We start from the raw sequence: 15,355 nt of genomic DNA on the forward strand, positions 1-15,355 counted from the left end.
AAAAATTTACATTTTAATTGTCTGACCAGCACCTTTCATATCACCATTAACACTCCAAATAACCGACAAACAAACACTTTCAATGTAACAGCAGTTTTTATTGTTTTGTCCCCATTCAGTCACATTTTAACTCAAACAGACCGTGTAATGTAAAAAAAAAAAATGCTGGCTGCAGATATTTGGCTATGTAGGGATGAAATGGCGTAAAATCAAACTGGCATTATTACGTTGGGTGTAGTGTTTTGTACAGTTCCTGTAAACAATAAGAAACGATACACTGATTGCAACATGGAGCTGAGAGACGGTTAAAGGATTGAACACTGGCTGGTATCAGCTACATGTCACAACGGTTCACACAAGTGTCACGTAAAAAAAGAATATGACCCCCCCCCCTCCCAAAAATAACACCTGTTTAAATATAATCGTACAAAAACGTGACATTTTAAACAGCATTTCTGCTACATACAAACCTCCACACCTTTGTACCTGGTTTGCAGAGGCATGAGGTATATGCGAGTCTAATTATTGCTCTCCACCTCAACATGACATTGTACTATTACTGAACAGCGTTGCATCTTACACTGCCATGTCTGGCGATTGCTTCAAAGATCACAAAGTTATGGTCACAAGTTTTCCTGCACAGATTTTGGGCTTATAACAATTTATTTGAGCCGCTCTGGAACCAAGGAGGAATCATTTTACCAATTAAAATAAGTTATTGTATGTTCTCTCGAATCCACATGTGGTCAAAATTATGCAAAAAGATACATAAATAGGCCGAGCTGTACTGTATTTTACTTCCTTTTTAAAAAAGGGGCAATCATTTATTACAGTCATTGCTTGTTTGATCAGGAAGACGGATGGCTGCTGTGGATTTAAAAGGACTTCAATCGCTCTACTGTGCCATCACGTGGCCAATAAATGCTTAACAGGCAGAGTGATTAACACAGACTTGGTGTGTGAAGCTTCAACCGCTTAAGACTAGAGAATTTTGATCCAAAGGCGTTTAGACACTTGGAGAAAAAAAAGACTAAAAAAAAAAATTAGATCTTCTTCAAACGTATATGTCTGATCGCTTCTAAACCTCAATTGTAGATCTGTTAGAAAGAAAAAGATGTTTTGAAGAGAAACTGATCATGTTTAGCTATCAAGCAGCCAATTCTCAGGTCTTAAAAAGGTTAAACTGAATAAATGGACAGTTTGTGATGCCAACAAATTCCGACTATGACCTTTAGCGGCTGAATTAAGGGAGAGAGTGGAAATAAACGTTGAGGGTTGTGACGTGAATCTGCTACTTTGTAACCGTGCTCATACTGATGACCTTCATTTAACCCAGCAAAGCCTCGCCGAGCTAAAACTGAAAAAGTGTTAATCTTCGGCGGCAACTAAAACTCATGTCCAGGCAGTAAAGCTTAACCACCAGTAAAACATTCAGTAATAAGCAGTCAACTGGTTGATAAAATGCCTTTCAGCAAGGCACAGATGACGTGAGCGGGCCAGGAGAGCGACAGCAAGTTCATATAAGCTGGGATAAACATTTATTCTGTTAAAACATGAATTTCAAAGCTAAAATTGACACCTAAATATATTGCAGGACATCAAGATGTGCCTTTGAATTTAGTGCAACACAGCAACTCTGTTCTTGAATCAGTCTCAAGGTTCTCGTGGTTTCAAACATCATCATCATCATCTACGTCATGGACACAAGCCTCGCTAAAAAGCTGCCTGGTGTCCACTAGGAATCAAACCAGCTAAGCTTTGTTGAACTATTTCTGTAAAAATGAGCGCTCCAACATGCCGTCAGAATTATGCCAGGAGCTTGTAGAGAACTACAGGAACTGTTGGGCTTTTCAGCGTCTTGCTGAGGGAAAAACTTCTGTTATCAGCTGGATTCAAGAAACGAACGACTCAAATAAACCATTGAAAGCCCAAAATGAACAGGACAATCCTGCCTAAAAAACATTGTGTATGGGATCTTCTGACCAGAACGGTATTATTGGGGCACAAATGGGCTCAAAACTCATTCAGAGCAGCAGAGATAAATCATTTCCAGCACTCAAGACCAGCTATTCCTATGGAAGATTACACAATTGTTGTCTTTACAAAAAAGAAGTGGACATTTCAAACATGTCGGCAAGAAACTACATCTATTCATTAGAAGCGTTTCTTGCACATCTAACGAATATAGTAACTTTTAGTTATCAGGCTCCTCTCCTGTGGAACCGACTCCCACTTTTGGTTTCTTGACCAGGCATCCAGAAACCTGAGGGCTGATAATGCTTGCACAGAGTATCTAAATTTAGAAAATTCAGCACATGCCGGCGAGAAACGTTAGATCATAAACATATTTTAATCCTCAAAAGTTAATAAAATCCGCGAAAGCCGCTAAGGTTGGCATCAAGGCAACTAAAACTAGGGGTTGTACTTACGTTTACATTATCCCGATTAAATATTACTTTAAAAATCCCACCCTCGAGCCTAAGCTAAACCCTCCCCGACCCAACAACTTTCCACGTCCTTCGTCCCAAACGACAGCCGCCCCCCCCTCTCTCTCTGCATGCGCACGCCCCGACGCCGACAGCCAAAGGCTTGGGTAATTCCTCTCGTTAACGCCTGATCTGATCGGGTACTTTAAACAATGTGAGAAAGCAGCTCAAAGTGTTGATCGCACACTTTTAGATAAATAAAGAGGAAGAACACAAGAACTGTAAAAGGGGGGGGAATAAAAAAAAAGGCCATTCTGCTGCTGTCCAACAGCGACATCTATTGGCTAAAGACATCCCCCCCAAAAAATAAAACAAGTACTATTTAGCCAGGTAACCAGCACTTATTCTTCTCCCTCTGCTTCAAATGGCAGGACCCTACAATGCTTACTTTAAATATTATATATATATTCTTATAAATATATATAGATATCCATGTTTGTGGCCCTTACTGAAGAAAACGAGTTTCACATTGACATAAAAGTACCATAATCTCTATACAGCCAAGTAGAAAGTGTTTTCAGTGTTCAAGTGAGCTGGCAGCAGTCCATTTTGTGTCGCACTCATTCAACATTTAAGAAATAATAATAATAATAATAAAAAAAAAGAAACATTTTCAAACCACAAACACGCTCTTCTGAAAAGTGAGCTCACCGTCCTCCATGAGCTGCTCGTTTTTCCCCCACATTTTCCTGAGTAATACCTTTGACTTTATGTATTATGTCCTTTTTTTTTTTTTTGCCACTTCAGTTCTGGGCGTTTCCCTGCCATGATTTCTCATTTTAAACACTCGCAGAGTTGAGTCGGCTCATTGGATGTGGAAAATGTACTGCTCTTGCTGAAAGTTGCTTGAATAGTCCTTTGAATTTATAAATAAAGACCCGACCTACTGGCACTGCTGTGACGCCAGCCGACGGTATTGCATGTACTCAACATGTCGGACAAAAATTGCATTTGCGAGACGCCTTTGCGGGCTTATTGCATGGAGAGGAGTAGGCGTAAAGACAGATCAGTGGAAATAAAATATAGATGTCACCAAGAAAAAAAAAAAAAGATTATTAAAATTGGAGCAGAAAAGATTAAAATAAGAACCGTTAAAACAACAACGTTCTCTCTCAGGCTTCATCTGTAGCTTTGGCTTGTTGGCGTTTTGGAACCGGTACTTACTGGCTCGCTGACATCGGATAACAAACTATACCCTGAGAAATCCGACACAGGCGTCCTTATCCTGTGATCCACCTCCCCGCCGGAGTCAGTGCTGTAAGACAAACCGTGAACGTCCGCTTTAAACTGGGAGCCGAAGGCCTGGGCAAAGTTTTCTATCTGGTAGGAAGGCTTGGAGTCCAGGGAGGCCAGATCCTGCGAGGGCACCAGAGGGTAGACCGAGGCCGAGTCGCCTTTGACCGCCGACCGCTCCTTCTGGCCGCTCAGGTCGGATGGGCTGATCTGGTAGGACGAGGGCGGGGTGGAGGAGTGCTGCTTCTCCAGCTGCTCGGTGAGCTCCTGAGACGGGGTGAGCTGCTGGTGCGAGGAGGCCTCCAGGCCGCTCAGGCCGAAGCCGTGCTGCGGCGAAGAGCAGCTCAGCATGGCGAAGTGAGACTTTGGCACGGAGGAGGCCAGCGAGGGCGACGCCACCGGCTGGCCGAAGCCGCACTCCAGGTGATACGCGCTGTAGATGTTCTTGTCGGCATACAGGGGGCTTCCCGCGTGGGAGCTGGCGAAGGGTCCGGAGGAAGGGGGGAGGGAGAAACTGGCACTGTGGCTGGTCCGCTCCAGAGCCTGCAGCAGGAAGCGGGAGTACTCGTGCATCACCGAGGTCTTGTCTCCCGACGGGCTGGGCGCGTTGGCGTCGGAGCCGCTGGCCGAGGCGGGGCTCAGGTCCACGTGTTGGTCGCCCATGTCGAAGTGGATGTCGGGTTTCTGCGTGTAGTGGTCGAGGAGGCTCTGCAGCACCTCGTCGGTGATCCCCGACTTCTCCAGATTCAGAGGGGCGTCGCCGTCCATCACGCCTGAGAGCCCGCCCTGAAGGGACGGCGGCTGCGAGGACAAGTGGACGCTGACGTCGTAGTCGCCGCCGGCCCCTCCTGGCGCCGCGGCCCCGGAGGGCGCTGCGCTGGCCGCTGCTTGAAGGTAGCGCCGCTTCTTCACAAACTGCATGGCGTCGTCGTAGTTGCTGCTGGTGGACTCCACTTTAGCCTCGCTGCCCTCCATCAAGCCGAGGCCTCCCTGCTCCAACAGCCCGGCTTTGACGTGGCCCACACCGCCTTTGCTCAGGCTCTTCCGATTGGCCTTCTTGAAGGCCATCTTGGGACCCTGGCCCTGGTGCGCCTGCTGCATGCTGGGCCCGGGCTCAGTAGAGGAAGACACGGTGGGACTCTCCACGGAGTATTCGTAGATGCTGTAGCCTCCAGATACAGCTCCGGGAACGTGCGACTCCCTCGCGCCTCCTCCGTCTCCCTTCTTCTTCTTGCGCTCCGCTCCGGCTGCAGAACCTTTCGACTTTCCCTTCTTGCGGCCGGTGCTCCCGACATTTCCCTGAGTGATCCCGTAGCTGCCCTGTCCCATGTCCACAAAGCCCAGATCCATCATCCCGGCATCCAGCTCCTTTTTAATGGCTTCTCCGCAGGTTCGCTTGTGCTTAAGAAGTCGATCCGTTCTAGAAAAATACTGGAGAGGAGTCTTTGTTAATTCTCTGTTCATGTCAAACACCTGGAATGGCCGAGGCGTTGTTGGGGGTCACAAACCTGCTGGCAGGTCTCGCATCTGTATGGCTTTTCTCCGCTGTGCGTCCTCTTGTGTCTCTCCATGTGGTACTTCTGGATGAATCGCATGTTGCACTGGTCACAGCTGAATGGCTTCTCTCCTGAAAACAGGCGAAGAGGCAGGAGGGAAGAAGGTTGATGATCTTCCGCTGCAGAGACACAGAGACTCGCGGCGGGCGTGGCAACCGCTGCCGATCACTCACCGCTGTGGATCTTCTCGTGCCGCTGGAGCAGATACTTCTGGATGAAGCTCATGTTGCACTGACTGCATCTGAAGGGTCTCTCACCTGGAATAAAAACCCAAGGAGAACCATAAGGCTGTGACAATGTCTCCACCAGACACTCCTTAAATATTGTGTGCTGTAGGTCAGTATGGGCCACTTTCTACATGGGGCTTGCGTTTAAAAGTGGAACGCCTGCGTTTCCCACGCTGCTTTATATTGAACTGAAATTTGCTAATTTCATCCCTTAAAACAAAAGTGCTGAAAGATGATTTCTGATTTTATTTGTGGCGTTAAAATGAATAAAGAACGGGCACAAAACATAAGCACCATGGATATCTAATGTGATTAACGGTGCATAAACTCTGGGTTATACTCCATTCACTCTAATCTGGAAAAGATTTATTTTTATTTTAAAGAACTGGCAGCTTTTTGAAAGCAAACAGCAGTAAAACACTGTCACACATGGGAAATGTGATATTTAGGAGGAAAAAAAATCCTGTACACAAGAATGAGCTTCCTCTGGAGCCTCAGAGATAGCGAGGAGCTCTCATCTGGGAGTTGAGCCGCTGCCCCCCCCCCACACACACACACCCCCGTCCCACTGGGGGGAGACCCTGGGAAAGACCAAGAACTTGCTGGAGCGACTATTTGGCCAGGGGAATAGGCCTGTCACGATACCAAATTTTGCCAGACGATACACTTTTTCTAATTATTATTATCGCGATAAATCATATTATTGCAAATGGGAGACCTTTTTAAACCAATATAATAATATAATAATAACTCAAGTATCCTCTCGACTAAGAGGGGATTAAGCAGGGGGCGTCGTTTGGTTTAAACCCAAAAAACTCCTATCCTGCAGCGGCTGTGTTTGGCTTTGGCACAAATTTAATTTCCTTTCAAACTAGAGTTTCTCTGGCTCTCCCTCACTGAGGCTCTCATGCTAACTGTGAGTATGAGCCTACCTGACATGGTCTGGGTTTCCCCCACCGTATTATAAGCCTGACTCGCCACCAGGCAACGCGTTTGTTTATTTTAAAAGCCTCGATGTTTGAGAGCAACATAAACTGGTCAGTAAAGTTCTCGTCTGGAAGAAAACCTCCTGGTCAACTAAGCTAACGGGCTAGCTGTTATTAGCTTGATGCACGCTGTGGTGCCCGGTTAAGGACGGCGGCCTTCCTGTGAGCTGCTGCAATGCTCCTCACGCAGCCCAGCAGACAACCGCCGCCAGGATTCCCCCATTTTCTGTGGGAAACCCAGGCAAGATTGAACCCGTCCTACACTGAGGAAACAAGAAGGGATGGGTGAGCGGACACTGATGCGCCGTACTGAAACCTTTTGTCATCCTGTCGGAGAGAGGAGACGAAAATATGCTTATTTTAATTAATCATGTGATTAAAATTTACTGTGCGATTATTTGATTTATTGATTATGGCAACAGGCCAGCTTGGGATCCCCCAAAACGGGCTGGAGGGAGTTGCTGGAGAGAGGGCAATCTGGAGTTCCCTCCTGGACATGTTACCCCTGGGACTTGATCCCAGATAAGCTGAAGACAATGGATGGAGGAAAAGAAATAAAAAGTTATCCCTAAATAAGGGCTGTAGAGTAATGATTTACTGTACTTCTTAAGGTATCTAACCACAAAACCTTCCTCAATGACAACAGACTGTAATTGTCCTACTGGTAGAGCAGCCATCTTCTCTCAACTTATTTATGACTCTTATCACTATAGAATAAACTATAAATGGTTATTTTTCAGCATCATGGTGGTTTGGAATCAGGTGAAAAACCATAGATAGAACCCAAACTAGCTACAGAGTCTGCGCAGGTCAGAGTATGTGCACGATACCCCCGAGAATGTGGGAGTCTTCACACTCCACTCCACTCTGGGAGGTGAATCTTTAATGTCATATTTTTACAAATTTAGTCTTCCTTTGGGATTAATAAAGTATTTTTAAATTGAACTGAATTGAAAGAGCAGCTATAGATATTTCTGGCATCCTCCATTTTTTGCCCTGGATCTGTTTGGGTATTCTGCCCCACAGCATGTTTGTGAAAACAATTGCCTCAACGATCAGGGAGAGGGTTTGGTCCTTACAGCCGACAATAACCATCATTAATTTATTAATTTGCTGTTGAATGTTAGTATGATACTAGTATCAATATGTTGCATCAATACACAGTCGTGAGATTCAGGTAACAGCTAAAATGTTTTAATACCAGCAATCCAAACTGAGATCGGACTGGAAAGAATCGTTTCTAAATCTTGAGAATAAGAAATCGATTCTTAAAATATGAATCAATCCCCAGCCCTAATAAATAAATAAATTAATTAATTTGCAATATATAAATAAAAGTTTGACTGCGAAGCTGGCTAGTGATTACTGTGCAGTGCTCTGCTCTCAGGAGGGAAGACTAGAGGTGACAGTCCAGTGTAACCAACTACTGTTGAGTCGGAAGGTTGGAACGAGAGCTGGCGAACGCGAGAGCACCACCTAATGGCCGGGAGGAGTTAAACCTGTAGCCGTCTCCTTTAACATTCAGTTATTTTATTTAGTATTTATTTACCTTGTTCAATCCTAGTCCAGACCACGCCCAGCCCTCACCCCCCGCACGTTCCCAGGTCCGCCGGGCACCACCTGCTTTAGGCGCATTTTTAAAATATTAGATGTGGGCAGAGAAAGGTTCTGGTACGGGGGGTTAGATGGTCTTTAAAAAATAATAAATAAATAAAAAGCTAAAAATTGCTTGATAAAAAAAAAAAAAAAAAAAAATTCTTGGATTTCTTTAGGGTTAATAATGACAAAAAAAAAAGTATGTTTTTTTCCGGTGAGCACAGCGAGGAATGACTTGAGCATTTGAAAAGAAAATAATTAAAATCATTCCGCAAATGATTTTAAGGCAAATTTTGGCTGAATTATAAAGAACACCTAAAGTGCAAACCTGTGTGAATGAGGACGTGTCTGCGCAGGTGATAGGAGCTTCTGAAGGACGCGCTGCACTGTTCACAGATGTGAGACTTTGTTCCCGGAGACAGGCTGCCACCATCTGCATCCATCATCGAATGCTGCAGAACAAAGAAAACTGCAGATTAGCTCAGGTGGATGGTTAGTTTGTCACAACTCAAACCTACTGATGCATTTGCACCTTTCAGACCAGACACTGTGTTTTTGTTAGCTTACAGTAAGCTACAGTGCAGAAACGTTAAACAGCTGTCTATAACGACGTAAAAGTTTTCAGGAAACATTAGCAATAAAACACAGAGCACTAAATAGGATCGACAAACAGATAAACAGAAAGCAAACCTTTGCCCCGTTTCTCTTCTTTCTAGGTTTACCCTCATGTCCATCACTGTTTGACCTCCGACCTTTCCTCGCGGTGGCCTCCTTTTCCAACTGATTTGACAGCTGCGGGGATGACAAAGGAAGAGGGAGAGGGCCGTGAGAGGAAGCCGCCACAAGGAAATGGCTTGAAAGAAGGTGAAGGCGCTGCAGTCTGAAACAATCGAGGAAGCAAGTCTATATTTGTAGCTCCTGCAAACAAACTAAACAAAAATATTCGAGAGTCACTGTGGAAAATGTGAACTGACTGGGCGGCGTAAGCCTCTCAAACCGATCCGAGGCATTTTAAATAACTAGTCAATATATTTTCTGACGTGAACTTTAACCCGGAGAGGAGGAGAATAGGCTGGTAAGTCCCTCCTCCTTCCAGACATCACCCAGTTTGCAAACTGCTCCTTGTCCCCATATGGAGACCGACGGCACAAATGCCGGTGCACCTGCTCCTCTTAAAACCAGCCAAATGTAAATATTGAGCCCAAAGACTTGAGTAATTTTACCAGATAAAAAAAAACTACTTCTAACTTAAGGATTTAGAGACAAATTAAATTAAAATTGTATTGTATGCTTCTGCTTCAAACTACTTTTTTTTGCTATTTTAATAAACTGGAAACTTGGATGCAGCTTTGAGGGGGGGGGGGGGAAATCTATTTTCTTGACACATTTCTTTAAAAACCCTTTAACGCTTTTTTATAAAGCAATATTTAGTTGCAGTGATGTTGAAGAACCTATAACTAAAATCTGCTGTGGTTAAACACATCATAAAAACAACAAAAAAAAAAAAAAAAAAACTCCACCCGACCTAAATAAAGACGGTAATTGAATGTGTTGAATATTCAGGCCTCGTGACCTCTGGTGGCTCACTATTGTTAGCAGAGTGTGGATGTGTATATTCCTGTTTGAATGAGCACAAAAGACGTCTGAAATGAAGTGCAAACCCAAACAAGACAGCTGCGTCCTGGCAAAGACGTTCTCATTCACGCTGCGACCCGATGACATCACCCCTCTGCTCAGGGGGAGAGAAACTACTTAGCATCTGAAGCCGGCAGGAGATTTACGTCTCCATCAGGAAGTTTCACACAGGCTCCGCGCGGCACCAAAACCGTGCTTTCCCCGACTCTCGGATAAAAATGACATCACGGGACAAATATTACCCTAAAGTTAACTTTTTTTTTTTTTGAACATGGAGGAATATGGCTAAATAAATACTGCAATGGTTCTGGCTTCAGCGGTATGAGGGGAAAGAGGTCAAAAGTGTGACAGACTAGTCAAAAGAGGCTTCAGCATGTTGTTTCTTTGTTAAAATGACTAATGATTCACACATTCCCATTACCTCCGCTTTATAAGAACATTTTCTTAACAAAAGAACAAATGTCAGACTCGTTTCGAAACACCTTGATGGAGCCATTTGATCAGAGCTTATTTTAAACTTTTAGATTTTGTCAATTCATCGTTTCTGTATAAAAACTACAGCACAAGGAGGCAACATGCCAGTCAGTGTCTGGTAGAGCTGTGTTAACCCCCCCCAAAAAAAGCGATTTTCCAATTCTGAATGGATTCTCATATTATTCCTAAGGATCAATTCATATAACCAAAAGAAAATAATAATAATAATAATAATAATAATAAATTCCACTGTGAACTTAATTGTGTGAGCCAGAATATCTGGGAGGTGAATTTTATTATGTCATATTTTTAATAATACACCAGTTTAGTGTCCAAATAGCAGGTATAGATATTTATTTTCTACTCTGAACCTGTTTGATTATTCTGCCATGCAGCATGTTTGTGAAAGCAATCGTCTCAACAATCAGGGAGAGTTTTGCGCTTATAGCCGCTATTAACTACCATTACTTTATTTACCTTCGATTGAATGTTAATACTAGTATCAATATTACTGCATAATAAGTCGTGTAACTTGGGTAACAGCTAAAAACTACTAAAAATTCCAGCAATCCAATTTGGGATCCGATCGGGTTGAAAAGAATCGATTCTAAATCTTAAAATTTGAATGGATACCCAGCCCCAGTGTCGGGCCAAGAATATTTTTAATAAATGCGTTTCCAAACTTTCCTTTGGGTTTCAATGTTCCAGAAGATGGACCAGCTTTCATTAAAGCAGGTGCTTCGCTAGTTCCACTCAAATTAAGTAAAGGCCTCAGCTGGAGCTTTTCTATTAATGCCGTTCTGCTGCTTAAACAGTGCCGGTGCAATAGCCTTTTCTTAACTCGTTCTGTGAAAGAACCGGTATAGTTTTCCACAGCATAGCTTAAAAGCACCTCTGTCACTGTAAAAAAAAGAAAAAAAAGAAGTTTAGCCTCTCCATGTTTGATCCTCTCTGTTTTATTAGGAAGTTTGTGGAGGACTGAAGCACATGGAGATCGTTTAACTACCCAAATTATATAATTTATGGCAGAATCAGCAATTCCCTGTGCGAGTAAGATTATCCAAAGGTATTTGCCAGCTAATATTCCTTCACTTAGGGTTTTCTCGCCTCTGCTTTCAGTTTGCCTCACATACGCTCATTTATGGAGACAAGAAATAAAAGAAGGGAGGGAGGAACTAGGAGGATAGGGAGGCAGAACACCTGGAAGGTAGGAAGGACAGAAGCAGAACAGATGGACACACAGGAAATACACAAGGGAAGTGTAAATGAAAGGACACCAAACAGCTAAATCTATAAGTATGTCATGATTTGAATCGATTATGTTTCAGGAGGCTATAAATCAATTATTGATATAACTCATGAGTTCCATCTTCAGCAATCCTCAATATCAGGTTTCTGATCAACATTAAAATAATCAACTTTTCACATTAAGTTGATCCAAAGTTGTCCACGTGTGCATCAAAAAACTGATTTTTTTTGATGCAACAGGAAGGACACAAAGAAAGAGGGACAGAAGCCAGGAAAAAAGAAACAACACAGTTAGACAATGGAACAAACTGAAAAAAAACGTTTCTCTGTTTTTTGTTGTTTGCATACTTATTCAGGCCTGGAAAACAGAAATCAAATCCCGGCTTTTCTCACAGCGAAGGAGGCCTGTGAATAACTCAGCAGCGTTCTGTTAAAACCACAATCTTTTAAGCCTTTCTGAGCAGATGCAGGGTTGATCAGGGGATTACAGGTTGCACAAGCTATAGATCAAAACTATCAAAGTAATGCATCGTCTGACAACATAAAACCTAAACAAAGCAACTGCTAAAAGTCTTCCTCAAATGTTCGGCAGCAGAGATATAACTTTAGGTGCCACGCATTTTTGCTTTACTAAAACCATATTCTCCAGGTCCGGGAGCGCTACCTACGTTTCCGATGTTGAGGTCGCACACCAGCAGCTTCTGGTTGTTCCCTACAGTCACCTCCAGCAGCTCCCCGCTCTTCCCCAGACCCCCGGGGTAGAGCGGCAGGCGATAGTCGTGCTCCGACTGCTTCTCCTGCTTGATGCCCATGGCGTGAACATAGTCCCCCACCACAGCGGCCCCTTGGTGGCAGCCCTGGGCGCCCAGGCCGCAGTCGGGAGAGTCCCGCTCCCTCTTCAGGATCAGATCCTGCGGCGGGAGCTCCTGCATGACGGAGTGGGCCGACAGCCGGGCGAAGCTGGTCACTGGAGGCAGATGGCTGAACATGATCATGCCGCCTCCGAAGTTGGAGTCCATGCTGCCGTTGGAGCGCAGGAACTCATTCCCTAGTTTATCTTGAATGATGTTCATGGTGAAGGCTGGCGTGCAGGAAGACTGTGGGGCAAAAATTTAAGTGCATCTGTGAGAACGACTACATCATGTTTATGACAACAATGACATTTCGCAGAGAAAATCCTTATTCCAGCAAACAACAGTTTAGGAGCCCGCTAAGCTTGGTCTTCAGGAATCGAAGCCGCGGCCTCTGATCTAACAACTAGGCGCTTAGTGGGATTAAAGTGTCGGTTTGTGGGTCAACAAAGAGACGGCCTCTGGGACATGTGAAAACAGGGTGAAGCAGGGGAGGAACTGGATTCTCTCCTATTCTGTTAAGTGTCTGTGTCCGGCCCGACAAACGCCATCAGACCGCGTTCCAGACGACACAAGATGAGATGAGCAAGATGAGTTAATCTGTATGATAGAACTGTCCGATCCAGTCATCCTATTTGGACCAGCTTATCTGTCCATCTAATGCAGCCAGACTGCATTAGACTGTTTATGGGCTTATGCCGCGACAGCATAAACACATTGTCTTATAATAGGTCTAAATTGGAGCCGTAACAAGCATCTTTAAGGGGAATTTACTTTAACTGGAATCCATTACATTTTTTATGACGAAAGAAAAGTGGAATAAAAAAATTAAAAAGGTTTTTCATAATAAAAGTTTTATACAGTGATGCTATGGATGCAACCTTTTTTTTTTTTTAAACACACCAACATGCAAAGAACTCGTTTTGATTTTTTAGAAATGGAATAGAGAAAAAGAGGCGGAAAAGGGAGAATATTAGGCGCAGGTTAGGATCTACTTCATCTGAAGGAGGCTATGCACATCTGGCCCACCCTACAGGCTGCAAAGCGCTCCACTCTACCCCATTCGGCCATTTTTGTGGTCTGCTGGGGGACGGTGTAATGAACCGAACATTTTCACTGATCAGCATCATTCAGCTTGGACCAAAAACGCTCCAAGGAATAAAAATGGCGGATTTGCAAAACTGCTAAGCCAGAAGTCCATGACCTAGTTTGGCAAAAAAAAAATACTGGGACGTAATTGCTAAATATAATAGAGAACATGCAGAGTTTGAAAAAAATGATACACAGCACCTCCCTTAAGTGTATTTAAGGGCTAAAAAAGGCGGATTTTGCACGATATGTTCCCTTTAACTCTTTCGGAAAAGCCAAAATCCACCTCAGGACAGCAAAACTTTTTTTCTTTTTTTTTTTTGCAAAATTGAGGAAACCATTTGAAATTTTGCCATTTCCATTAACCTTTGCTTATGCGATACTTCAAAAATGTGCGTTAAAAACATTGATGAAAACACAGTAATTGACAGATTACCCTACAACAATGCTGCCTTCTTTTAACTTAAGCCTTGTCTTATCTTTTATTTTTTGTATGAATCTCTTTGCAATTTTAACAGTAACCATCAGTGACATGATTTTATTTACACAGCTGAAGGTAAATGCTCTTAAGCAAACTGACTAATAACAAATTTGGTTATAAATTTTATTTTTTATTTTTTTAAGGGAGGGCAAGAACTTGTAGGACATGTAAAGCACTTAACACATTAAATTTTTTTAAGGAGGGGTTGAAATATACACAATGGACTAAATGGAATCTGAAACATCAGATTCACGCCCCCCAAATAGATTAGCTACATTTGAATTGAAAATGGTCTACAATTACATTAAAATGTCTAAAACAACTCATGAAGCCTGCTCCTAAATGCCATTATCTTCTGGGGCAGCATTAGCAGCAACACCACATGCTCCAAAACAGGTTTTCTAAGAAACGAAAGCAAACAATGCTGCATTTACTTCGACAAAACTTGTATTTGCTTCGGTGCATTTTAGTGGGCGGCTGGTAAACCAGCAGAAAACGACCCAGCAGCCTTTCTGGACGTGATTAGCTCCCCTGCTAAGCGATTCGGCTCAGCAGCTCTGCGGGGCCCGTCTTCTTTGTGATGCCAATAATTAATATGGCCAGGCAATGAGAGCGGCTCATCTGCCTCCAAAGATGGTCAAAAAAAAGCGTACAAAACCAGAACTAAAAAACAACCAAATCAAATTAAGAGGTTTAATCACGTTATTTGTGTTACTTTCCTTTTAAATCCAAACATGTGTATGGTTATCGGAGCAAGTTCTCAAAGCAAGAAACCTGGAGAAAGATGAAGGACGAAAGCCTGTTTGTGCTTAAAAGCAACAGAAAAAAAAGATGGATGCATTCATCCTCACACGTGTTCTTTGTGGATAAAGTTCTGCTTCCTGGTCTGTGAGTGATGGAGCGACATATGCAGGACCGACCCAAAACAAAACGGCCCAGCTAAAGTCGGCGAACAATGATGCTCGTCCCGACAGAAAGAGCGGCTAACTTAGCGGCGGCTAACCTCCTCGGCGCTGATATCTGTCTTGTCCCGTTAATAATCGAGTTAGAAACCACGGCAGCCCGAAACAGCAGCTTGTGTGCATTTCTCTTACCGGCGCAGGACCATGACCCGCTGCTGTGGCCCGCTTAGTTCACCCTCGGCCGCTCCGTTTTAATGTCTACAGACAAACATTGTTCTCCTGCTGCAGCTGGCTTCTTCCATCTTGGCCCGCGCAAAGCATTCTGGGTCCGGAAGGCAGAAGCGTCCTGACTGAGCAAAAACGCGAGAAACCGCTCGGTTTTTTTTTTTTTTTTTTAGCCTAAAACCCCGATGCATTCTTTATTATCAACGCAGTTCTGAATTTACCACTCTATTTTGGTATTTTAAAAACAACCATTTGTGATAATGCTTTTATTTACGTCATTATATTTTAAAAAGTGCAGCTTAAAATCGCCACAAACAGCTTCTGGAAAGTCATTTAAAGCATGGCTCCTTGGTGAAGTCTGTGGAG

At 43.6% G+C, this 15,355-nt stretch overlaps 1 protein-coding gene across 1 annotated transcript; it reads right to left on the minus strand.

Moving 5' to 3' along the window:
* Positions 1-77: 77 nt before the first annotated feature.
* znf281a (zinc finger protein 281a) lies at positions 78-15,109 on the minus strand. The gene is made up of 7 exons (XM_012851017.3): positions 14,957-15,109; positions 12,110-12,538; positions 8,775-8,876; positions 8,413-8,536; positions 5,449-5,532; positions 5,228-5,346; positions 78-5,150 (listed from the first exon to the last, which is right to left on the minus strand). Exons 2-7 carry the CDS (start codon positions 12,512-12,514, stop codon positions 3,606-3,608), a joined length of 2,379 nt encoding a protein of 792 aa, XP_012706471.2. The 5' UTR covers positions 12,515-12,538; positions 14,957-15,109; the 3' UTR covers positions 78-3,605.
* Between the last annotated feature and the right edge of the window lie 246 nt (positions 15,110-15,355).

Source organism: Fundulus heteroclitus, chromosome 16 (genome assembly GCF_011125445.2).
Source record: "Fundulus heteroclitus isolate FHET01 chromosome 16, MU-UCD_Fhet_4.1, whole genome shotgun sequence".
Classification (NCBI taxonomy): domain Eukaryota; kingdom Metazoa; phylum Chordata; class Actinopteri; order Cyprinodontiformes; family Fundulidae; genus Fundulus; species Fundulus heteroclitus.

Bases quoted from the DNA above. Each gene is read 5' to 3' on its own strand.
- znf281a (XM_012851017.3), bottom strand. From the start codon at position 12,514: ATGAACATCATTCAAGATAAACTAGGGAATGAGTTCCTGCGCTCCAAC. The intron at 8,877-12,109 runs GTAGGTAGCGCT...TCATCCCCGCAG, and splicing joins GCGACCTCAACATCGGAAAC to CTGTCAAATCAGTTGGAAAA. The intron at 8,537-8,774 runs GTTTGCTTTCTG...TTTGTTCTGCAG, and splicing joins AGAAGAGAAACGGGGCAAAG to CATTCGATGATGGATGCAGA.